At 45.9% G+C, this 24,215-nt stretch overlaps 1 protein-coding gene across 7 annotated transcripts in view; it reads right to left on the bottom strand.

The window, feature by feature from the left end:
- FANCD2 (FA complementation group D2) overlaps positions 1-24,215 on the bottom strand; it is a 188,664-nt gene that overhangs the window by 143,238 nt on the left and 21,211 nt on the right. For all 7 annotated transcript variants that reach the window (XM_073352723.1, XM_073352724.1, XM_073352719.1 and 4 more), the window contains exons 9-16: positions 21,688-21,812; positions 16,908-16,995; positions 13,923-14,027; positions 9,706-9,806; positions 8,127-8,235; positions 6,681-6,716; positions 3,307-3,450; positions 2,249-2,383 (exon numbers count right to left, since the gene is read on the bottom strand). In XM_073352723.1, the coding sequence (XP_073208824.1) occupies positions 2,249-2,383; positions 3,307-3,450; positions 6,681-6,716; positions 8,127-8,235; positions 9,706-9,806; positions 13,923-14,027; positions 16,908-16,995; positions 21,688-21,812 (843 nt within the window). The remainder of the gene's footprint in view (positions 1-2,248; positions 2,384-3,306; positions 3,451-6,680; positions 6,717-8,126; positions 8,236-9,705; positions 9,807-13,922; positions 14,028-16,907; positions 16,996-21,687; positions 21,813-24,215) is intronic.

Here is a 24,215-nt window from a genome sequence, read left to right as displayed (position 1 = left end):
TCGATCGATCACTACCCGCCGATCCGGCAGGTAGTGTAGACATACCCTCAGTCTATAAATGTCAGGATATCTCACCTTAACTCTTTGTGTGGCCTAGGGGACAGCAGAGATTCCTGCTACTGACTGAGCTACTCCTTGCCTCTGGGCACTCATGTGTTAATGTACCTGTAGAGCCAGGGCACTAGGACTGTGCCTTGAGAGCAATAAACCTGGCCAAGGGCCTTTGTCACTGCACAGGGCCTGTGATCTCTATTTATGAGTAAAGGTCTGCTGAATTAGCAGGCTGTCTTATCTGCTGTTAGTACTGATAAAATTGGAGTTCCAAGACAGAAGCACTGGGCAGACCAAATAGCATTACTGAGGCAATGACATTCCAGCCTTCAGCCCTTAACAATACAGTAACTCCTCACTTAAAGTCGTCCCAGTTAACGTTGGGAACATGCTCGTTTAAAGTTGCGCAATGCTTCCTTATAACGTTTCTTGGCAGCTGCCTGCTTTGTCCACTGCTTGCAGGAAGAGCAGCCCATTGCAGCTAGCTGGTGGGGGCTTGGAACCAGGGCGGACCGGCAGCCCCCATATCAGCTCCCTGCTCCCCTAAGTTCCCTGTGCGGCAGCCGCCCAGCAGGCTATCAATTGCTGGCAGTTCACTTGTCCCTCCCCTGACTGCCATGTGCTGCTTCTGCCCTCTGCCTTGGAGCTGCTCCCAGGAGCCTCCTGCTTGCTGTGCTTGTAAGAGGGTGGCTAATGTCCCCTTCCCCCCTGCTCTTGCTCCCCACTTATCCCTTCTCCACACAGAGCAGGGTGGGGACTCGACAGGGCTCCGGACGGAGAGAGCTTGCTGGTCACAGCTGGTGTCTCAACTTCCTGATAGACTTAAAAAGGCAATGTATTTAGAGTGATGTCAGCATACTTAAAGGGGCAATGCGCACCTCTCTCTCTCTCTCCCCCCGACACAGGGTGTGTGTCTCTGTCTCTGTGTGCCATGCTGTCTCCCCTCCCTCCATTCGTGCTGCCTTGTAGAGTGTGCGGCTACATTCACAACAATGTGTTAACCCTTGAGGGCTCAGCCGAGTGCTAGTTCATCATTGCTGTGTACGGTATTAAATTGTTTAAAACTTATACTGTGTGGATAGATAGATTAGATAGATGTTTTTAGTCTGGTGAAAAAAATTTCCGTGGAACCTAACCCCCCCTATTTACATTAATTCTTATGGGGAAATTGGATTAGCTTAACATCGTTTTGCTTAAAGTTCCATTTTTCAGGAACATAACTACAACGTTAAGCGAGGAGTTACTGTACCAGATACAGTTCAAAATTGACTTTCTTGATTCACAAACCCTCCATGGGTTTCCAGTTGCTTTCCTAGACTTTTTCTCTATCAGCTTCTCTGTCTGCTCACTCTACTTAATTTAGCGCTGGTCTCCTCCATGTTACTCCTTAAAGTCTGGCACTACTGCTGACAGTCATTTTCTTTCCAGCTCCTGCCACCGTAAACAGCTTCCTGACTCACCATCCCAGTTCATATAAACTGAAAGCCAGTAGGAGAACACTTCAATCTTCTTGGAAATTCTATAAGAGATTTAAAAGTAGCTATACCTGAACAAAAAAACTTCAGAAACAGACTTCAAAAAGAAGCTGCAGAACTAAAATTCATTTGCAAATTTAACACCATTAATTTGGACTTGAATAGGGACTGGGAGTGGCTGGCTCATTACAAAAGCAATTTTGCCTCTCCTGGAATTGACACCTCCTCATCAATTATTGGGAGTGGACTACATCCACCCTGATCAACATGTCCCTGTCAACACTGGTTTTCCACTTGTGAGGTAAGTCCCTTCTCTTCATGTGTCAGTATATAATGCCTGCATTTGTAATTTTCACTCCATGCATCTGAAGAAGTGGTTTTTTACCAACGAAAAACTTATGCCCAAATAAATCTGTTAGTCTTTAAGGTGCCACCGGACTCGTTGTTTTTGAAAGCATAGATGTTCTCCCCTACTCACACCTCAACTTGTTTCTCCATTTATTATTTAACTTTGTATCTACATTATTGAGTTTATATAACATTTTCAGAAGCAGTTTGAGTGAAAGATATTGTACAAAACAAGGTGGAAATATCTGTAACTCCTATGTAGAGGATTCATTGATCTCCAGGTTTTTTTGACGTTCTTACTTTGGTCTGCAGTCCTGTCAGAACTCGTGTTTAACAGAGTAAAAGTATATGCTATTATATATTTCAAAATATACCTGCTGACAGTAAGAGTCAAAGGCTGAAAATGCTTGCTTGTACATGCAGCTGCCAAAGGAGACGACACATGGATCAGCAGAGTGCAGAAAGGTCTGAGCCAGTGACAGGATTGATGGGAAGAAGTCTTTGATAACCTGAAAGACAGACATCATGACAGAGACATAAGATTCCCATCATTACTATTTGCTTTCAAAGCTTCCATCCCTCATTTTATGAGTTCCAACTTGAGGAGCACTGCTCTTTATTCTCAAGATCCATAGTTAGTTTAGCATGTGATTCCCTGGCCTCTGACTCTTCCACCTCCTAGATACAGGCTGACGCCATAACAGATTCCCACTTAGATTTGTGCTCTCTATAGGCCTGTTTTGCTTTCAAAACAATGAAAACTTATCCACACAAAAGCTTTTTTTCAGCAACAGAGCACAGCTGCACTCTTGGGGGAGGGATATCTCAGTGGTTTGAGCATTGGCCTGTTAAACCCAGGGTTGTGACTTCAATCCCTGAGGGGGCCATTTAGGGGTCATGGGGAAAAATTGGGGATTGGTCATGCTTTGAGCAGGGGGTTGGACTAGATGACCTCCTGAGGTCCCTTCAAACCCTGATATTCTATGATTCTATGATGCAAACTCTTCATGCAGACATGATGCACCAGTGTAAAATGGGACTTGACACACGTACATGTCTAAATGCAGACCATTTTATACTTGCAAGAAGGTATGGGTTTAAAAATGTAAAGTCTAAGAAAAATGTGAGGCAGAGCAGCATGTCAGGCCTTGGAGGAGGGGGACACTTGTGGTGGGGAGACAGAGGGCAAAAGGGCTTCCTAAGATCTGCAGAACCAGAAACCTACCCTATGCTGCAGGGCAGAGGAGGGCAGTTCTTCTCCAGCAAATTTTGGGAAGTCACAGGAAGGTCGACAAGGCCCACGAGACAAGCTCTGCAAGTGGGTCTTTGTGATTCAGCTCTTTACTGGGTTAGAAACAATCTGCCATATCCCAGGAGGTGGAAAGGGGCATGCTCCCAGTGTGCAGAATCTTAAAGTAGCAGCAGTACTCACCAGTGAGTGATTTCGGAAGGCGCTCTGTAGCAGCTGCTCTGGCACACAGCCCAGTGGAATCTTGTTCCTCAGCACTCTCTCAATTTGCTTCCTGCTCTTGGTGTTTGTAGTATGGATTAGCAGCAGAACGATCAGGTCCAGAACCTTTCACAGAGAAAATAATCACTAATCATATATCCATTATGCAGTGGAACAGAAAATTTCTTACCGATATTTCCTTTCTGCTAGCAGTGTGTCCCACAGTTCTCGGCTGCTCTCCTCTCTCTGCAGCTCATAGGAGGCAGATCAGCATTTTGGTGCCACACAATCAGGCCCTGCTCCTTCTGCTCCCCCTTGGTGCCAAATGAGTTAGTCCCGAGCTCTAACAGTTGCATAATATTGTTAACAAATATTCCAGAGATAATGAAATAACTATGTACATTAGATCAAGGAATGCTTTTAAGTTGTAGACAGGCACTGTCTCATTGTAACGATTCCACTTAACATCTTATCTTTGACTCATGAAACATTCAGGGTGGGTAGAATTGTGGGAGACCCTGCTAGCAGAAAGGAAATCATCATCAAGAAATCTTCCATTCTGCAGCCCTGCATCTCCCACGATTCTGGATGTTTGGGAAGTAACAAGCAGTGAACAGATGTAGGGAGGGTTATGAAACAAAACTTCAAGAGGAAAAAAGTACCTGCCTTTTTGTGAGCTTTCTCGAAAGCCTGCAGCACCATCCTGCCAAAAGAGGCGTCACGCAGAAGACAGAAGGTCCACGCTGTAGTGCTTAACATAGATGTTAGCTGTAGACCAAGGGCCACTTTGCAAATTTCTGAACTGAACCCACTTGGTCATTCCACCCATGAGGTTGCTAAGGATCTCGTGGAGTGTACCTTAATCCCTTCTGGGACAGGAACCTCTAATGATTTATAGGCTTCCACAATACATAGTCTAATCCATCTATCAATGAAGGAATTGGAAGCTCTGAGTCCCTGGCATTTTGGGTGGAAGGACACAAATAGAGAGCCCAATTCTGTATGTTTGAGAGAGATTTTCAATGCTCTTCCAACATCCAAGGTGCACCACATCTTTTCAGTTGGATTATAACAGAGTAGCTTGCCCATTAAATGAAACCAAACTGAGATCTCTTGTTCCAGTCCAGGAGCCCCCAGTGGGGCCAATTAAGAGGGCAGCACCTGGAGGCTATAAGAGGCCTGGTGAGAAAGAGACCTGGTGAAGCAAGGCAGACTGGTTCAGTCAGGAAGAGCAGAAGAGGAGAGCTGCCAGAGAGGGAAGGTGGTTCCTGGGAGAGGGCTGAAGGCAGGAGAGCAGCAAGAGAGGTTTGCTGGCTGGTGTCCCCAAGCCAAAGAGGAGAGGGCCAGAGAGCAGAAGGAGCAGAGGGAGATACCTGCTGGCTCTAAGCTAGAGAGCTGGAGTCAAGGGCCAGAGAGGGGTGAAGAGAGGGAAAGAAGGGGACTGCATACATTTCCTCACCAAAAAGCTGGTCCTTGGAGGAGTCATGAGAGGGCCAGGGAGAATGACGGATGCTCCCAGCAGAGAGTCTGGGAAGAGCAGGGTGGAACCCCAGAAGTAAGAGCTGGGGTGACCGTCCTGGCAGAGGGGCAGAGGAGGACTGACAAGAGTCCAGTGACAACAAAGCTGGGTTTTAAAATCTACATGCACTGGGGTGACATGGACTGTGTTTCAGGACTTTGGAGTTATAGATTTTTGCACTTCGTTTTGTTAATAAACTATGGTTAGGGACTACATGATAAGCTCATAGAGTGAGGTGAGGGGCCATTTGCTAAGCTGCCCTGAGGGAACGAGGAGGCATCCTGGAGGAGGCTACTCGTTCATATGGATGTTGTGGTTTTAGACAGAACCAAGGAAGCACAGCCTCTTGGGAAATGTGGAAGGAGGAATTTACCTTAACAAAAAAGGATGCTGGTGTCCCGAGCCCCAGCCTGACCTCATGGAATACCCAGTAAGACTCATGTATGGATAAGGCTGCCAGCTCCGACTCTCCCTCCTCGCGGACATGACAGCTACTAAGAACAAGTCTTAATGGATAAATGAAAGGCCGACTGTGTGCCTCTGTGTGCGCGCATGTGTCTCTCTCTCTCTCACTCACACACACACACTGTCTTTCACAGACACCTCCCAACACATACTTGAATTATTGTTGTTATTGTTACTTCTTGATTCTTCCTGCAATGCACATATATTCTCTGTAATTTTATTCTTTCAAAGTGCTGTTTTTGAGTTTTTTGACTGGTCTATGCATTTCATCATTTTCATTTCTCTCTTACACTTAAATTTAAAATGCCTAACCTGTCCTGGCTGACGTAATTATTCCTATGGTAAATTTTTTAAAATATATATTATATCTAGGTTTTTTGTTTCTACTTCCTGGTGGAGCACATCCACACATTTCCTCGATAATTTGGTGCAGATAACAAAATTCATTCCGCACATGGATAGAAAAAATTAGAGGGAACATTGGTAGGAACTCCACTTACCTCTCTGACTTGTAGCCCCCGGACCTAACAAAATTAGGGACAGAAGGCTGGGTGCAGGCTGGGCACAACTCATTGTCTGCTGAGCCTGGGAAGGCTACCTCACAAACCAAGCACTGCTTGGATTTGACTCAGTGCTCTCTTTGCTGCTTGGCCATGCCTGTAAGGGGCAGAGGAGCCAGTGGGGAAACTTTGCAGTGAAGGCTCAGGGAGGGAGAACCCTGCTCCCCACTGCCCAAAGAACAAGGCAGAAATGTTAAAATAGAAGGAGTAAGGGCAGGAGCAAAAGGAACAGCCACTGCCACAGAGATAGAGAATCTGGCAGCAAGTGGGGACACAGGGGGGAGGGGGCGTGACCAGAGCGTGTGGCGCCAAAATGCTCATCCACGTCTGTGTGTTGCAGAGAGTCAAGAGCAGCTGAGATGTCCAGAATTGGGGGAAGATGCTGGGCTGCAGAACACAAAGGAAAATAAAGACTAAAAAGAACCATACATTTTTTATCAGCTCTACAGAGAAAGTTCGGGGCTCAATAAGTCACTTAACTGACTGGTCAGACTCTAGTACCACAGGTCGAGGAGGGAGGTGGATTCAGAGGAACCGTCTCTCACATGACTTTCAGACTGGGCTGGATGCATTTGTTATTAAGAATGTTCAGGTGTAAATACAATTCAGAGCAAACCCAGTTAAAAACATGGAGAGAACAAATGCATGGAGACCCACAAGATCTCTTGATCAATGGCAGTTCCTGATCTCCATAGCAAAACCTCCAATCCTGTTGCTGTAGAGGAAGCAAGTGCCCTTGCTAGTGTGTGTCCAAGACAGACGCTCATAACACAGAACAGCTACAGCACAGGAAGAGTCAAGAGAGGCATTACCTTATGGTCAGACACAGAAACAGTGTTCTCAATAGCCTAAGGAGGAAAGAAATAAACAAATAGTTACAATATCATTCTTCTTAACTTCTGTGGATAGGACAAGAAGCAATAGGCTTCAACTGCAGCAAGGGAGGTTTAGGTTGGACATTCCTAACTATCAGGGTGGTTAAGCACTGGAATAAATTGCCTAGGGAGGTTGTGGAATCTCCACCATTGGAGTTTCTTAAGAGCAGGTTAGACAAACACCTGTCAGGGATGGTCTAGATAATACCTAGTCCTGCCATGAGTGCAGGAGACTGGACTAGATGACCTCTTGAGGCCCCTTCCGGTCCTATGATTCTATGAATAGCGTACAGTAATAACAGACTTCAAAACCCACACATCCTATACACTGGAAATGACCAGAGTGGCCAGGCAGATACCATAAGAAATATTGTCAGTTTCTCTTCTCTGCAAACCCATCAATCCAGGATCCTGGATTGCATTGAATACTGCAGAGTCTGGAGGCAGTTCCTAGAGCTCTCATTAAAAGGTAGCTCCCCCTCCCTCACCTCCCTGTATGAAATTTTTCCAGAGCAACAATAATGTCTTCATTGAGGAACAGAACAATTCCCTTAAAAAAATAAAATAAAATTCTAGCCACCATGCCATGTAAAATTTGCAGCACAGTATATTTTCCTCAAATTTCTTCAATGATTCCTCAGTTTTTCCCTCATTCTTGCACAGATCCTGAGGAGCATCTCCACTTGCATCTGAACACCTTACATCACAGGATGCCTGACTTCATCCAGTTATTCTTTTAAGATCTGCTCTTTCCCTCCACTCCTACATCCTCCCACATGAATAAATGTGCAAATTTACAGTCTGATTGAGGATACTCTTAAACAACTTCAGCCTTTGACAAAGGAACTGAAATCCTGAATAATAAACTAAGAATTGGGAACAAGAAACCGAGTCCAGCCTCATAGTTTATACCCCAGCCCATCATTAAAAATTTAACTTTAAGCCCTCTACAGGAGCAGTCCCTGCTGGACATTTCAATAGCACATTACAAACGTCAATTACCAAGCTAATCCTTATGAAGAACAGCATTATCATTACCCCCCACTTCACAGATGAGGAGACTGAGGCCCAGATAAGCTAAAGCACAAATTTACAAAAAAGTGCTCATTTTAAAATACACTCTTGGGCTTCACCTGTGTTTCAGGTTCTTGCTTTGTAGAACGAGGCTTGTACTGCTTACCCACAGTCTTGAGAGCACTTTGAGATTTGCAGCTGAAAAGTGCAAAGTATCAATACCACAGAAAAAGGATAGTATCAGTACTTTCAGGGATAAAAGTGTAACACTAGATAGTTTTGTGAAACTATATTTGCAAGTGAGGAAATCTACAGTTAATGTTCTAATTACATTACAAATCAGAGAAACCCTGGAGAGCACAATCTGACCTTAATCCAAGCTTCAGAAATGCCTTTCTGAAATCTCACAGCCAACTTTATCACATCAAAGAGGAGCTTGACACAGTTCTGGCTGCTGCTCACTTGGCTTGTGGAGGAACTGCAAACAACCAGAGAGGAACAGAATTGCTCATCTGTTACGTGAGTCTTGTCATAACAGGTACAGGTCAACTCAGCACTAAGAGGAGCAGCTGCAGCACCGCCTGCTAGAAGGGAGGCGATGGCAGGGATGGAGTGAAAGCAATGCTGTCTAGAATCACAGTGAAGGCAGGACAGGTAGGAAGAGATGCGTGCAGCAGCAGCAGTACCAGCCAGGGACCATGTGGTGGCAGAGGGACAGGGATGAGGTGGCAGTGAACCATAGAATATTAGGGTTGGAAGAGACCTCAGGTCATCTAGTCCAAGAGCCTCAAACTCACGGCCCATCTGTGGCCCATGAACCTCCCCAATGTGGCCCGTGGGGCTCCAGCAGTTTTGGGGCCGGGGCTCTCCCTTGGCCCCACCTGCCGCCCCTGGGCGCTCCCCTGCTCAGGCAATTTACAATGGCCCGGGGCCCCGGCAGCACAGCGGAGCTGAATGGCGTCTGCCTGTTCGCTCCACATGTCTGCCAGCCCCTCCCTGTGGCCCTGAGACAGGGCTGTGCCTCCGCGCGCTGCTCCCCACCCCAAGCGCCCCTGCGGCCAATGGGAAGCTGCAGAGACGGTGCCTGGGGGCAGCAGCACACGGAGGCCCCCTGGCCTGCCCCGTCTTGGAGCCCCAGGTAAGCGCCGCACCCCCGACCCCCTCCCAGAGCCTGCAGCCCCACCCCATCCCCCCACACCCCCTCCCCCAACACTCTCTCCCTCTCCCGCTGTGCTCCTCCCTCCCAGAGCCTACAACCCCACCGCTTGCACCCAGCAGCCAAACTCCACCCCAGAGTCTGCACCTCAGACCCCCTCCCCCACCCAAACTCCCTCCCAGAGCCTGCACCCCAATCCCCTACCCCAGACCTCCTCCCCCACCCAAACTCCCTCCCAGAGCCTTAGCAGGTGGGGGGGGTTTTGGGGGGCAGGTTCTGGGCAACATGAGTAACATTACTGGCCTGCTGGGAGGATTTGAGGACTGGCACTGGCCCTAAGGTAAATTGAGTTTGAGACCCCCGATCTAGTCCAATCCCCTGCTCAAAGCAGGACCAACACCAACTAAATCATCCCAGCCAAGGCTAGTCCTGGGTGCAAATGCCAGCCAGGGTGATGGAGGATGAAATCACAGCAGCACAAGCCAGAATGGATGTGCCAGCACAACGGCAAGGGTGCGGTGCTGGCTGGAAGAGACGCTGCAGTGGGACGGTGGAGGATGCCTCTGGACAGGATAGGGAGCAGACACAGGGATGTGATTGTAATGATGCTGGCTGGAAGGGACACTTGGCTAAAGTACTGAGGATGCCAGCAGAGATAGCAACCTGGCCAAATGATGCTAGTGTATGTAACTAAACCCAACTGAGAAGCCTCAGAAAATAGAATCGAAGTCCTTTTGTCCCATCGTTCCCATGCAGAAACCAAGCAGAATCATGCAGATACAATGCAAATACCTCGTTTGTGGCTGGCTTTTGAGCTTGCTCTGGGAAGACAGTATCTGCAGAGGTAAAATACATGACGACAGATCCAAGTTCTTGCGAAGGGCAGAAATCACCTGCAGAGTACAGTCATTTATAACAGACAGGCACATTTGTTAGAGCATTTGTCATATCAATGGATAGATTTGAGGGATAGAGAAAGGTGAAAGAAAAATAAAGACAATTATGTAGAATCCCCAGAGACAATATTACAGACCGTAGCGAGGTACACTGATTGTGACACTGTACCCCATATTCATCATTGTGGTATGATTATGACATAATTATATGATGCATTTTCTACAAGATGTGTCATGTGGGGTGTCTTTGGAAAAGTTATAATTTGCTGAATATGATTATCCCATTTGTATGCATATATCATTTTTGTATCTGGAGTTATGAATATTGACTATGTATCTGTATTTCACATGTGGTTACACCTGGGTGACACCCACTAGGCAAGATGCTTCCAGTTCAGACAGCTGATTGTGAAGGGCCTATTCAAGGTAATGGGTCATTAAGGGAAACAATAGGCCTTAGAAGAAGCTTAGCCCCCACCTGGTGAGCCTTCCTGGGAAGGCTTCAGACAGCCTATGAATAACGGCTGCTATGGCTCAGCAAGGCGATGCAAGGTCATGTGACCAGACCACGTGACACTAAATTCCTGAATTTTTCCACAAACTGAGCTGGGAACTTAGCTTGAAATAAAGGGTTCCCACCATATGGAAAGAATATATAAGGTGGGGAGTGACATCATGATTTGTCTTCACTCCCCCACAACTCAACTCCTGAAAGAAACTCTGGAAAACAAGGTTTCAGAGTAGCAGCCGTGTTAGACTGTACTCGCAAAAAGAAAAGGAGTACTAGTGGCACCTTAGAGATTAACCAATTTATTTGAGCATAAGCTTTTGTGAGCTACAGCTCACTTCATCAGATGCATTCAGTGGAAAATATAGTGAGGAGATTTATATACACACAGAACATGAAAAAATGGGTGTTATCATACGCACTGTAAGGAGACAGTCAGGAACAGTATCCCCGATAATGTCACGGCAAACGTGGTGGCTGAACTTTGTGACTTTGTCCTCACCCATAACTATTTCACATTTGGGGACAATGTATACCTTCAAATCAGCGGCACTGCTATGGGTACCCGCATGGCCCCACAGTATGCCAACATTTTTATGGCTGACTTAGAACAACGCTTCCTCAGCTCTCGTCCCCCAATGCCCCTACTCTACTTGCGCTACATTGATGACATCTTCATCATCTGGACCCATGGAAAAGAAGCCCTTGAGGAATTCCACCATGATTTCAACAATTTCCATCCCACCATCAACCTCAGCCTGGACCAGTCCACACAAGAGATCCACCTCCTGGACACTACGGTGCTAATAAGCAATGGTCACATAAACACCACCCTATACCGGAAACCTACTGACCGCTATTCCTACCTACATGCCTCCACACCAGACCACACCACACGATCCATCGTCTACAGCAAAGCTCTACGATACAACTGCATTTGCTCCAACCCCTCAGACAGAGACAAACACCTACAAAATCTCTATCAAGCATTCTTACAACTACAATACCCACCTGCTGAAGTGAAGAAACAGATTGACAGAGCAAGAAGGGTACCCAGAAGTCACCTACTACAGGACAGGCCCAAGAAAGAAAATAACAGAACACCAGAAGCCATCACCTTCAGCCCCCAACTAAAACCTCTCCAATGCATCATCAAGGATCTACAACCTATCCTGAAGGACAATCCCTCACTCTCACAGATCTTGGGAGACAGGCCAGTCTTTACAGACAGCCCCCCAACCTGAAGCAAATTCTCACCAGCAACCACACACCACACAACAAAAACACTAACCCAGGAACTTACCCTTGAAACAAAGCCCGTTGCAAACTCTGTCCACATATCTATTCGGGGACACCATCATAGAGCCTAATCACATAAGGCACACTATCAGAGGCTCGTTCACCTGCACATCTACTAATGTGATATATGTCATCATGTGCCAGCAATGTTCCTCTGCTATGTACATTGGTCAGACTGGACAGTCTCTACATAAAAGAATAAATGGACACAAATCAGATGTTAAGAATTATAACATTCATAAACCAGTCGGAGAACACTTCAATCTCTCTGGTCACTCAATTTCAGACCTAAAGGTCGCAATATTACAACAAAAAGACTTCAAAAACAGACTCCAATGAGACTGCTGAATTGGAATTAATTTGCAAACTGGATACAATTAACTTAGGCTTGAATAGAGACTGGGAGTGGATGTGTCATTACACAAAGTAAAACTATTTCCCCATGCTTATTCCCCCCCGACTGCTCCTCGGACGTTCCTGTTAACTGCTGGAAATGGCCCACCTTGGTTATCACTACAAAAGGCTCCCCCCCAGCTCTCCTGCTGGTAATGGTTCACCTTACCTGATTACTCCTGTTACAGTGTGTATGGTAACACCCATTGTTTCATGTTCTCTGTGCATATAAAATCTCCCCACTGTATTTTCCACTGAATGCATCCGATGAAGTGAGCTGTAGCTCACAAAAGCTTATGCTCAAATAAATTGGTTAGTCTCTAAGGTGCCACTAGTACTCCTTTTCTTTCTGGAAAACAAAGGATTTGGAATAGGGGAGGAGAACCCAAGCTGCAAGGCAGATGCAGCTTGTGCCTTAAGAATCTGCAAGCCTGCTTGTATCATCAGTCAGGGTGAGAAATTGCTAATTCAAACCCCATCTATCTAGTATATTAGGCTTAGCTTGCATTTTTTTTATTTGCTAGGTAATCTGCTTTGATCTGTTTGCTAAAATCTATCTTTCTGTAGTTAATAAATTTGTTTTATGATTTATCTTAACCAATGCATTTTGAGTGAAGTATATGGGAAAATCTCTGCTTGGTAAACAAAGGCTGTTGGATATCTTTCCCACATTGAGGGGGGAGCGAATTAATTAATAAGCTTGCATGGTACAGATCCTATGCAGAGCAAGACAGTATAATTCTGGGAGCTGGGAAGTTGGCTGTTGCCCTCTGTTTGTCCATGAGTGGCTTATGTAAAGCACTAAGGTAACTCTGTTGGGTGTGTGGTGCCACCTGATGTCATGTTGGGTGTAACAGGGCCTGGAGAGGCTGGCTGAGTCACCAGCAGAGCAGTGTGAGAGAGGCCATCCCAGCTGAATTGTTAGGGAGCACAGCAGTTCCAGCGGCTCCCAGACTGCACCCCAGGAGTGACAACCCCTCACACTGGTCCTCTGAGGAAAAGAGGAATTGGGCTCAGGTTACCCCGTTCCAAACAGTCTCAACCAAATGATGATCCTGGGGACAGCAGGGGTAGACATGGGGGAAATGGCTTTAGGGAGAAGAGATGACTGTTTCTTTAAGGGCCCAGAGCCAATAGCCTTGCAGTGTAGGGTGGGTCAAGGCTCCCCTCCCAATCAATCATCTAACCAATCGAGACAAAAACCATTGGGGGTGGGAGGGTGGGGGGAAGAGGGGGAGATAGCACAAAAAGTTCCCTGTTCTCACTGTGAAACGGAAAAATAGAGAGGAACTGTTTGCCAGGGACCATCAGCCCCAGGAGGGAAAGGGGTGACCCACAGTCCCTTTCCAAGGCTGTGGAAGAGGGATGGGAAACAACCCTCCTGAACAGCACTGGTAGGGTTGCCATCAAGGTTTTGTGTTTGAGGTAATTTTATTTTGAAAGACTTTTGCAGCCAGCCTAGCTGAAGCTGGACCAGGGAAATTTAAAGGGCCTGCTGCAAAAGAGACAGAAAGAGGGGCGCAGGATGGTAAGTCCACTACACATGAATTTTGTGGAAAGGCCCTTTAAAGAAAATTCCTGTCACTTTCTGCAAAACATATTTTAAAAAACAAATGATAACAAAGGGGCTTGAAAAATACCCAGAGCACAGGAGGGGCTCTCAATCCTCACACTTCAGGGCATAAGTGAATCAACAACGGGGGTCAGGAATAAATTCCTTATGGGGTTTAGTACTTAGCAGTATGGAGTATTATTAGAGTATTTCAGCTTCTCCTGAAGAATCAGGCACTGATCTCTGCCAAGCTGGACACTGGACTACGTTGCCCACAGGTTTATACCAGCATGGCCATTCTTGTGTTCCTGAAGAATACTCATTTGTACGTCTCCTCTCTGTGACAGAGTAAATACTGTACCTCTACTGCATCCACAGCTTTGATGTTATGTAGAATGAATTTGATTACTACAGGCAAATCTTCCAATTTTACAGCAGGCACAATGATCATAGCAGACTGCCGCACCTAAAGGGAAGAGCAATATTGTGTCATCTGTTTAGACTGGGGTGCCAGGGAAATGTAAAGTTTATTATAGACCACTAGCACCCCTTTGGGGCCATGTAAATAATAAAATAATCTTTAATACACTCAAACAAACAACCAGCATTGTGCTCAGAAGCAACCTGAACATGAGAATTGTACCATTTCAGCACGTACATAGGCTCCGGCTGGGAGAAGCCTTTGTATCTCACCTCCATTCTACATTTCCACTCTGCTGTACAGTTATCTTGCAGGTGTTGCCTTGACAATGAGGTAATACCTCATAATAATGACTGCCAGTCAGCAGTCATGACTGATGCTATATTAGCAGGAATTCACTCTGAGAGGGGGTTGCAGAACTTGTGTCTTCTTCAGCAGCATTCAGTATTAATAAAAGACAAAACAAAAACACAGAAACTAAGCCCAGTGCCGAGTCACTGAATCTCCCTCAGCTAATATACAGGAAGAATGGCTGCTCTTTCCCATTTCAAAGCTCTTCCTCCAAGCCACTTTCCAAGAAATCATGATCCACAGTGGGGTCCCTTTAAACAGCCAAAGTCAGACAAGCAGCAGAGGTCATCAATATAGATATAAACTGTCCTCTCTGGCTCCTTTGCCTCCATGTGCAGCAGCATTTCTGAAAGGCAGCCCACAAGCCTGTTTACAGACCCTGAGCTGGTGCCCCAGTGCATTAGTGCCACCCTTTGGTTAGACAGGGCGTTACGCAGTCTTGTCAGATCGACAGGGCAGTCAGTCTGCCCTTCTTGTCTGGGTCTTTATAGTCCTTCTGGATGCAAGGACATTAATTTCTGTCCCACTGGGGTGTATGGGCTTCCACTTATGGTTGGCAGGGGTTATCTGGTCCTTTCCTCAAGGGGCCTGGAACCCCCTTTGGCTTTTAAGTCTCTGTTAAGGGGTTGGTAGGGGAACTCAGGCACACCCAGAGTCCACTAGATTCCAGGACCCTTAACTCAGGCAGGCAGAATCAGTCCTTAACAATTTTCCTACAATACTCTGAGCTCCTTCCTACTTCCATTGGCTCCATAGGCTTCTGCGGCCCATGGCGCTGGTCGTCCATTCTTTGAGCTGTTGTCACTCTGGGGAGGCTTCTCGCCAGCTTGTTGGCAGGACCCTCTTTCTCTGACCTGCTTGCTCCTCTGACAGCCACCCCACCCCTCTGCTTCTCAGCTCTTTTTCTCCCGCAGCGGCTATGAGGATCAGTGCTGATTGGCAGTTCTTGCTTTAATTTCTTGGTTACCAGGCCAGCATGGGTTCTATACACCCAATGACACAGACCTTTCTCTCTTTTTACCTTGAGATGTACAGTGGAATTTCCATAATGGGGAAAGGTGACCAGTGGTTCTGAACCGAGACTGGAGTTATTTAATATATTTAATAAAGATCCCCAGAAAAAAGTGGTGAGCCATGAGGTAGCAACATTTGCAGATGATGAAAAATCATTCCCAATGGTTGGGGAGGATTTACCATCACTCACAATTTTTAAATCAAAATTGGATGATTTTCTAAAAGATCTACTCTAGGAAATATTTTGGAGTTCTCTGGCCTGTGTTATACAGGAGGTCAGATTTGATGATCACTATAGTCCCTCTGGCCTTGGAATCTATAAAAAAATTATTTAGAATAGGCAAGGCTGGAAAAGATAGCGAGGAATTTTGCAGGGAGTAGGGCAACACCACCATGGCAAGCTAAGGGAATGGGCAACATGATTGCCAATTCGATGAATTGCCAAATCCAATGAAGTGGGCTGTAGCCCACAAAAGCTTATGCGCTAATAAATTTGTTAGTCTCTAAGGTGCCACAAGTACTGCTGTTCTTTTTGCGGATACAGACTAACACGGCTGCTACTCTGAAACCTGTCATGATTGCCAATGATATTCAGTGCTGACAAGTGCAAAGTAATACACATTGGAAGGGATATTCTGAATATTCATATGTTTCTGGATTCTAAATTGACTAGAGCCACTCAAAAAAAGACACCTGAGAATTCTTGTAAACAGCTCAGTGAAAACTGCTGATCAATGTCAGTGATGGTCAATAAAACAAACTTGATCTTTGGATGCAAAGGAAGGGGCTGGAGAAGAATATGGAATGTTATATAAATCAATGGGATGCTCTCACCTAGAATACTGGATTCTATTCTGGTCACCACACATCAAAAACTAAAAAGCAGAGATAACAAGGGTTTTGGAGATGGGCAAAAGAAATTATCAGAAGCTGAAGCGACTTCCATATGAAAACAGTCTGAAAAGGCTGGCAGTGTTTAGTTCAGAAGGGACATTGTAGAGCGACACAAAATAATGAATGGGTCTGAAGATGGTAAGTTGTGTGCTCCTATTTACCATTTCTCATAATACAAGATCAAGGGGACAGTCAATGAAATTGAAGGGCAACAAATTTAAGATAGAATATTTTTTTAAAAAATAACAATTCTCCATCACACTATTATCACTGAGGCCAAGAGTTTAATAGGATTCAAAGGATTAGAAATTTACATGCCTAATGAGAATATCCATTTACAATAGACAGGGTAAAAACAATAAGGGAAATAAGCCCTTATGTTTCAGGGCTTAAACAGTTGCTAACTGAGGGGGTTAGGATGGCACATCCTCTGAGATCACACCACTGCATTATAACCAGAAAATCTCATACAAGTCATCCTCAATTCACTGCTTTCTCTCAAGAACAATTTTATGTAATAGGCTTAGAGATTCAAATGACATTCCTGCCACCTTTCCCATTTTGGCTGGCACAGAAAGACTCAAAGGAGCTGGGTTTTAACACAACACTAGGAATGATCAGAGCAGCTCTAATATTTACGCTTCTGTTTAGTAGAGAATCTCTTACCTCAGCCAAAAGTCCTGCGTCAAGATCCAAATTGGAAAGGGCATCCAGGATCGGAACAGTTAGGCGAGTGTCCCGTTTTAACAGCTGGCTGATGCACAAGAAAAAGATTGCAGACAAATAAATAAGAGTTTTTTATAAAGTGGAATTATGCAATTATAAAATGTCAGCAGTTTCTCCACTCACTCCAGAATCTCTGCAACAATGACAAATATATGCCAGAGGCACTATAGTAAATGGTTACTCTGGAAAAGATTGCTTCTGTCTGAACACAGTGAATTTGGGATCACTATAATTGAAGTGGACATGAAGAGGAATAAAGTTTACTATTTCTCATTGTTATTTTGGGCAGGACTGGAAGCAATGCCTAGCACTTTCCAGTATAAGCCTCAGTTTTCAGATGGAGCAAGGACTTGAAATTTGGAAAGGACTGGTCCTGGGGTCATTGAGATGCCTTTTATCACCCCTATAAAAATCCACTCAGATTTGGCCAAATTATAAAGCTCTAAAAATCACCCATTTGCCCACGCTCAGTAGAGATTTGTTAGAGGCTTTGTTCTTAAAATTTCTGAACATTCCATGTTACTGAGCATGCTCTGGTCCCACTGACCTTCCACATGCCCCAGTCATGCTCTCAGGCCCAGCCTCCTACATCATAGGCCCAGAGTTAGAGCACCAGGCCTGGCCAACACTTAAAATCTAAGCTGACATAGCTATATCGCTCATGGGTATGAAAAATCCACACTCCTAAACAAAATAGGAGTTGACTTAACCCGCAGTGTAAATGCTGCTAGGTCGATAGAACACTTTGGGGAAGTGGTGTTCCTACACAGACAGAAAAGCCCCTTCTGTCAGTGCAGGCTGTTTCTACACTGTGAGGATATGCATAGCTGTGCATAGGCCCCGTAGTGTAGACGTGGTCCCTGACAGGACACAAGCACAACTACAGCATCTTTCCGTTTGGCTTGTGGGGGGAAGTGCACTGAGCAGGGAGCCACCTTCCACTGACTGGTGTTAATAATGATTTGAATTTCATAGCCTGTTACAGGGGTGTGAGGACTTGCTCAATAAACACAGTAAGAGGCAGGCAAGTATTATTGCCCATATTTCACTGTGTGATGACACAAGGTCATTAACAGTGCTGTCTGTAACAAGTAAACTCACTGCCCTCCAAAGCCAGGAAAAGATTTCACAAATGTTGATCCCAACATTACTCTGCTGTCTTGTAGACAATTATGTAAGATACTGTGCAACTTGCAAAGTGCATGTTGTGTTGCCACTGGTGGCTGGTCAACATAAGTGTTAACAGTATTAGGCCGTTACCATCTATTCCTTTTGTTCAAGTAGTAAAAATCTGTGCTGTGGAGCAAAAGGTATTTGGTTCAAAATCTGCTGATGACCCAAGCAGGGGTCAGTATGGATCCATGAGATGGAATTTCTGTTTTTTCAGTTTCTTTTTAAAAATATGTATGAAAGTACATACAAAAAACCACCCAGCACTAAAAGAATGTTAAGGTTACTCAGACAAGCAGTCAAAAGTTGCCTGGGCAAATTTAATTCTGCCACCTTGTACATACACATTATTACATGATATTTAATTTTATTATGAATTATTTTTATTACAGTAGCACCTAGAGGCCCCAGGTATCCACTGTGCTAGGCACTATACGGAGTAAAAAACAGTCACTGCCCACAAAAACTTAAGTCTAAGGCCATGTTTTTACTAGGAAAAAAAGTGTATGTTTAACATGTTTTAGCTAACACATTAACTACCACTGTTGGTACAACCTGTCCCAGTGCTCTCTTCTGGACAGTCACCAGTCTGCTGTAAGAGACCCACTCATGAGCAGCGTGTGCTTCTAAGCCCCCTGGGCTGGGGTAGAGTCTAGTCACTGTTTCTGGCGCTGAGTCTCTAGAGCACACTCCCAGGCACATAACTCCTGTCTGAGCCCTTCCTTAGATCATGGGATGACAATCCAACCACACTCGTCCCCAAAACCAATGCCTCAGATCTCCCAAGCCCTGCAATTGCTTTGACATGCACTCCCTAAATTCCACCTGATTACTGGCACACTGGCTTCTAATTCAACCCCTTCAAGAAGATGGCAGGAAAGATTTAGCAAAGGAAGTTTTTAACTACAGTCCCTTTACTCTTAGAAAGCAATAGAGTGTTGTAGATCTTTAAAAACAAACAATGTCCTAAAACACCCCCCCCCCTTAATCTGATCTCACACCTTTTGTGAGTCCAGAGTCTTGCCAGTGTTTCAGTCTAGGCAGAGCCCCTCCTGCCTTCTCTCTCTCCAGCCCATTCTGCTTACATGTTGCGGTGGCCAGCCCACCTTCGCAGAGAGCCACCCCTCTTAAATATAGGGCTGGTCTACACTACACAGTTAGGTCGACCTGAGGCAGTTTACATCATTGTGTCAGTGTGTACACTACAGCCTTGCTCCCGCCAATAAAAGTACTCCACTCCACCGACATAATAACTTCACCTCCATGAGAGGCATAAGGTTTATGTTGGTGTAGTTAGAGCAACACAATGTCTGTGTAGACCAGGTCTCAAAGTCCCAGCCCGCGGGCCATCTGCAACCCAAGAACCTTCCCAATGTGGACCATGGGGCTCCAGCAATTCTGGGGCCGAGACTCTCCCTTGGCCCCGCCTGCTGTCCCTGGGCCTTCCTCCCACTCTACCCCCACCCCCACATGTCCCCTGGGCGATTTAAAATGGCCCGGGGCCCCGCCCACCAGCAGCAGCACATCAGAGCTGAGCGGCTTCCTGCACGCTTGCTCCACGTGGCTGCCAGCCCCTCCCTGCGGCCCTTGGGCAGGGCTGTGCCTCCACGCACTGCCCCCACCAGAAGTGCCCCTGCAGCCAATGGGAAGCTGTGGGTGTGGTGCCCAGGGGCAGCAGCACACGGAGGCACCCAGGCCTTGGAGCCCCAGGTAAGCACCGTAAACCCCCACCCAGAGCCTGCACCCTCTCCCCTTTCCCACACACCCCCTCCCGCCCCCAAACTCCCTCCCAGAGCCTGCAACTCCACCCTCTTCCTCCTGCACCCCCACCCCCTGCCCCAGCCCAGAGCCTGCACCCAGGACCCAAACTCCATCCCAGAGCCTGCACCTCCAGACTCCCTCCCCCACCCAAACTACATCTTAGAGCCCAATCTCTCTCCCCTTCTGCAACCAAACTCCCTCCCAGAGCCTGCACCCCAATCCTCTACCCCAGACCTAGGAGGGTAAACTCTCACCCAGAGCCTTAGGCCGGTGCGGGGGGAGTTTGGAGGGGCAGGTTCTGGGAGGCATGAGTGACATTATTGGCCCGCTGGGAAGATTTGAGGACTGACACTGGCCCTAAGGTAAATTGACTTTGAGACCCCTGGTGTAGACACTGCATTGCCTTACTTACATGGGTTGTTGGTTGTCTTGTCAATTTCATCCTGCCATGAAATTGACAAGAAAGCCAGGCAGCTAAAGTCCAGCTGCCTCCAGCTCCCCTGGAGAGCTGGCGGCAGCTGGACCCCTCTCCTGGCTGGGAGCTGGGGCAAGAATGGAACCTGCTCCCATGTGGGAGCCAGGAAGCCCCAGGCAACTTTCTCCGCTCTCAGTGGGGAATGGGGGTTGGGGGGAGGGAGGAGACAGAGAGAGCCCACTGGGAGTCCAGAAATCTGTGGAGCAGCCAGGGTCCCAGGAGGGAGCTGCCTGTGGAGCTGAGAGACAGGGGTCTACTGCCCCTAAGTCAGTGGAAGCGCTCCTGGTGAGGATGCACACCACTGACCCAAGGAGGGCAGTGTGGACACTGTAATTACTACAGTGGCTGTAAATTGATCTAATACAGGTCGACTTACATTTCTAGTGGAGACATACCCATAGTCTCTAACCACTTCTGCCGTGTGCTCAAGCTGAGAAACTCCAGCCCCTTCCCTCCCCCACAATTAGACATTGATGTAGACAGTCCATTGTTCTCTGTGGATGGTTCAGTATTTAACACACATTAGAGCTGATGGCCCTAAATTGCTCTGTGATTGTTTCTCAGTCACAGTTATGGGACTCGGTAGAACCCCTTCCCCAATCTCCTTCCCTTCTCCTCCTTCCCCTCGCTCTTCGCTTAGTCTCTAAGGTGCCACAACTACTACTTTTCTTTTTGCAGCTACTGCACTGGTGCTTGCAAAATGGGGACTCTTACAGATACACAACCTGGAGACAACAGGACTGCTGAGATAGCACAGCAAGACCCAGCAGTTTGAGCTCACAGCACACACCAGCATCAGAGTGCATAGACAGGTTGGACTGACCCAAGTAGGGCTTGCATTGGTGGGGGGCAGGGAGTCTGGGCATGTGCCTAGCCAGAAATGGGGGTGCTGTATCAGGGCAAGGGAGTCTGTGTAACTCCTGCCAGAGAGCCTGACCTGGGTCTACTCCTGGCTTTGCCTGAGTTAGAAAAAATGTTGTTTTATTGTTGACCATGGTGCTTGATCTAGGGAGTTAACTCTGACCCCACAGGAGGGAGGATTGGTGTTTGTGCAGAGACGTATGCTGGGACCTGGGAATGCCCCCTATCTGTGTCACACCCTTCTTGAGCAAGGCAGTGTCTGGATACAGCATAATAACCTGCCCCCGGACAAGATTAGACATATGCTCAGCACCTACAACAAAATGGAAGATACAAAACAAAGTGGAATTCACAATTTGATAAAGACATATCTCACCTCTGGTGCACTGAGCAGCTGGGAGTAAAGCACACACAGTGCAGAGGATTAAGAGACAGCATGAGTGTCAGCCTTACCTAACCTCTCTCGCAAATTCACTTTGCTGGGAATCCTCCAGGATCTCTGGCAAGCTGGTGATAATGTCATGCTGGATTGGCACCGGAGAAACACTAACCATCTGCATTAATTTCATGATGAGATCCTGCAGAAGAGGGAAACACTGGCATATGACAATTTCATCACCACCACCACCACCACAGCAAATAGAAAAGGAACATGGCCTTCTTTCTAATCACCAGCAAAAACCCAGCACATTTTCAAAGCAATGATGGCATTATAAACACAATGTCCTTAATGAAGTCATTTCTCTATACTTGTAGTGGATGCACCCATAATCACTGTCCTCTTGATTGACCACATTTAAATAATAATTATACCTAGCACTTTTCATCAGTCAGTCAATCTCAAAGCACTTTACAAAGGAGGTCATAATCCCCTTTTTTCAGATGGGGAAACGGAGGCCCAGGGAGGTGCAGTGACTTGCCCATAATAATCCTGCAGGCCAATGGCAGAGCTGGGAACAGAACCTAGATCTCCTGAGTCCCAGCCCAGTGCCTTCTCCACTAAGCCAAATGACAATTTAAAACACAGTGTGATTTTTAAAGCACTGTATATTTTGCTGTTAAAACGCCAATTATTTTGCTGGGCAAAGGAGATTGGAAAATAAAAATAACGAAGCCTTTACAATTGACAACAACCCTCTTTCATTCAAACCACTATGGGACAGTTGCTCTCATTTATTAGTAATGGTAGTTGAGTACTGAGTAATCAACAGAGACAGACTGATTTAAAAAAAAAAAACACAGAAAAAGGAAGCAGAGAACACAGAAAGCTAGAACAATTATATGGACTCCATCTCTAATTCTTCACCAGTCTCCTCCTCCTCCTCATCTACCTCTTAGCCATCTAAACAGCAGTTCTCCAAAAAGTGTTGATGGAACTGTCGAATCCAGTTAGCTCTTCAGGTTCACTGACATCCATTCTTTTCAGTAACAAGACCAGGCAGTTAAACAATTATGAAGTTCTTCAGTTCAAAACAACTTAGGCTAGGTCTACACTATAGGCACTTGGCAGCATAGATATGGCGCCACAGCTATGCTGCTGTAAGCCTGTAGTGCAAACACAGGCCACAGCGATGGAAGGGGTTTTTCTGTTGCTGCAAGAACTCCACCTTCCTAAGCGATGCTACCTAGGTTGATGGAAGCATTCTTCCATCAAGCTAGTTGCGTCTACACTGGGGGTTAGGTCAGTATGGAATTTTCACACCCCTGAGCACCTTGGCTACATCAACCCAAGTTTTAAGAGCAGACCAGGCCTTAGATCAAGGCTCTTTAAATGAGACTCAAGCCAATATGCCCCTGACTATCATTGAAGTCAATGGGAGGTCTGTCACTTATTTCATTGGGAGTTACGTCAGGCGCTAACTCCAGTACAGACTTCTGACTGGGTGTTTCAAATGCACAGCTAACATTCGAAGTCCTCAGGCTACAATCTGAATGGTCTGTCAGTCCGAAATAAGGAAAATAAAAAACAGTCCTTATATTTAGGTGTCAGGCAACTGTGCCTGCAAATCTAAAGGGCCTCTTGCCAGCAGGTGATCTTGTCTTTGCTGTGGGGATAGCAGGGAGTAGGACATGTTCCTTCCTGACATCCACTACTGTACATTTTCTCCTACATTCAAGAAATACTACAAGACATTTAATGGTCAAAGATATCTTAGTATGATCACAGTTGCTCCATACTTATACCTTCCCCACTATTTACCCTCACTGACTCACAATAATAACTCCAGTAATTTGGTGCCTGCGCCTGTACCCTTACTTACTTTGGGTGAAATCCTGGCCTCATTGAAGTCATAGGGAGTTTTGCCACTGACTTCAATGGGGCCAGCATTTCACCCCTGACTTTAATGAGACTACTTTCACAAGGACTACAGGATTAGACCCTTAGTCTGTACATATTAAGGTTTGGCCTGCATTAGAACAGTTGCACTGGTTTAACTAAACTGTCTTTAATCTGGTTAAATCAGGGCAAACACCTAATATAGATGCAGATGCATTGAAATCACTTTAACCCTCACTTAAATCCTCATCTCTTCTATATCTAGTGTTCTCAGCCATCCAAATTTTTATGATTTGTATTAGATGGGGCTGTTCTGCATTTCACAACTTATACATGCAGGGTATTAAAAATTCCCCCAATATCTGTGGGGTTAACGCATCTTCATACTGGGATAGTGCATCATGGCATTTATGCTTTACAAGAACAAGTTGTCAAGCATTTGGATACAATAAATTAGTACTGGAGAACAAACTTTAATAGATTGGAACTTTATATATTGTACATCTGAAACTTCACAGAGGCTTAGCTAAGAAACCAATATACTTTACAGAGCATTTCCCTACACCTAACTTTGTGGGCTAGACTTCTTGTCCAGTCCTCTTTATTTCCTAGATTCTCCTTTGGTCCTCTGCTTTGGGAGGGGCACATGCTATTCCACTTTAATCATTATCATCAAAATTTCTATCAGCCCACATATTAAGAT

This window comes from Lepidochelys kempii, chromosome 7, assembly GCF_965140265.1.
Source record: "Lepidochelys kempii isolate rLepKem1 chromosome 7, rLepKem1.hap2, whole genome shotgun sequence".
Classification (NCBI taxonomy): Eukaryota; Metazoa; Chordata; order Testudines; family Cheloniidae; genus Lepidochelys; species Lepidochelys kempii.
The sequence above is the reverse complement of the archived record's forward strand: the minus strand, read 5'-3'. Positions and strand labels throughout refer to the sequence as shown.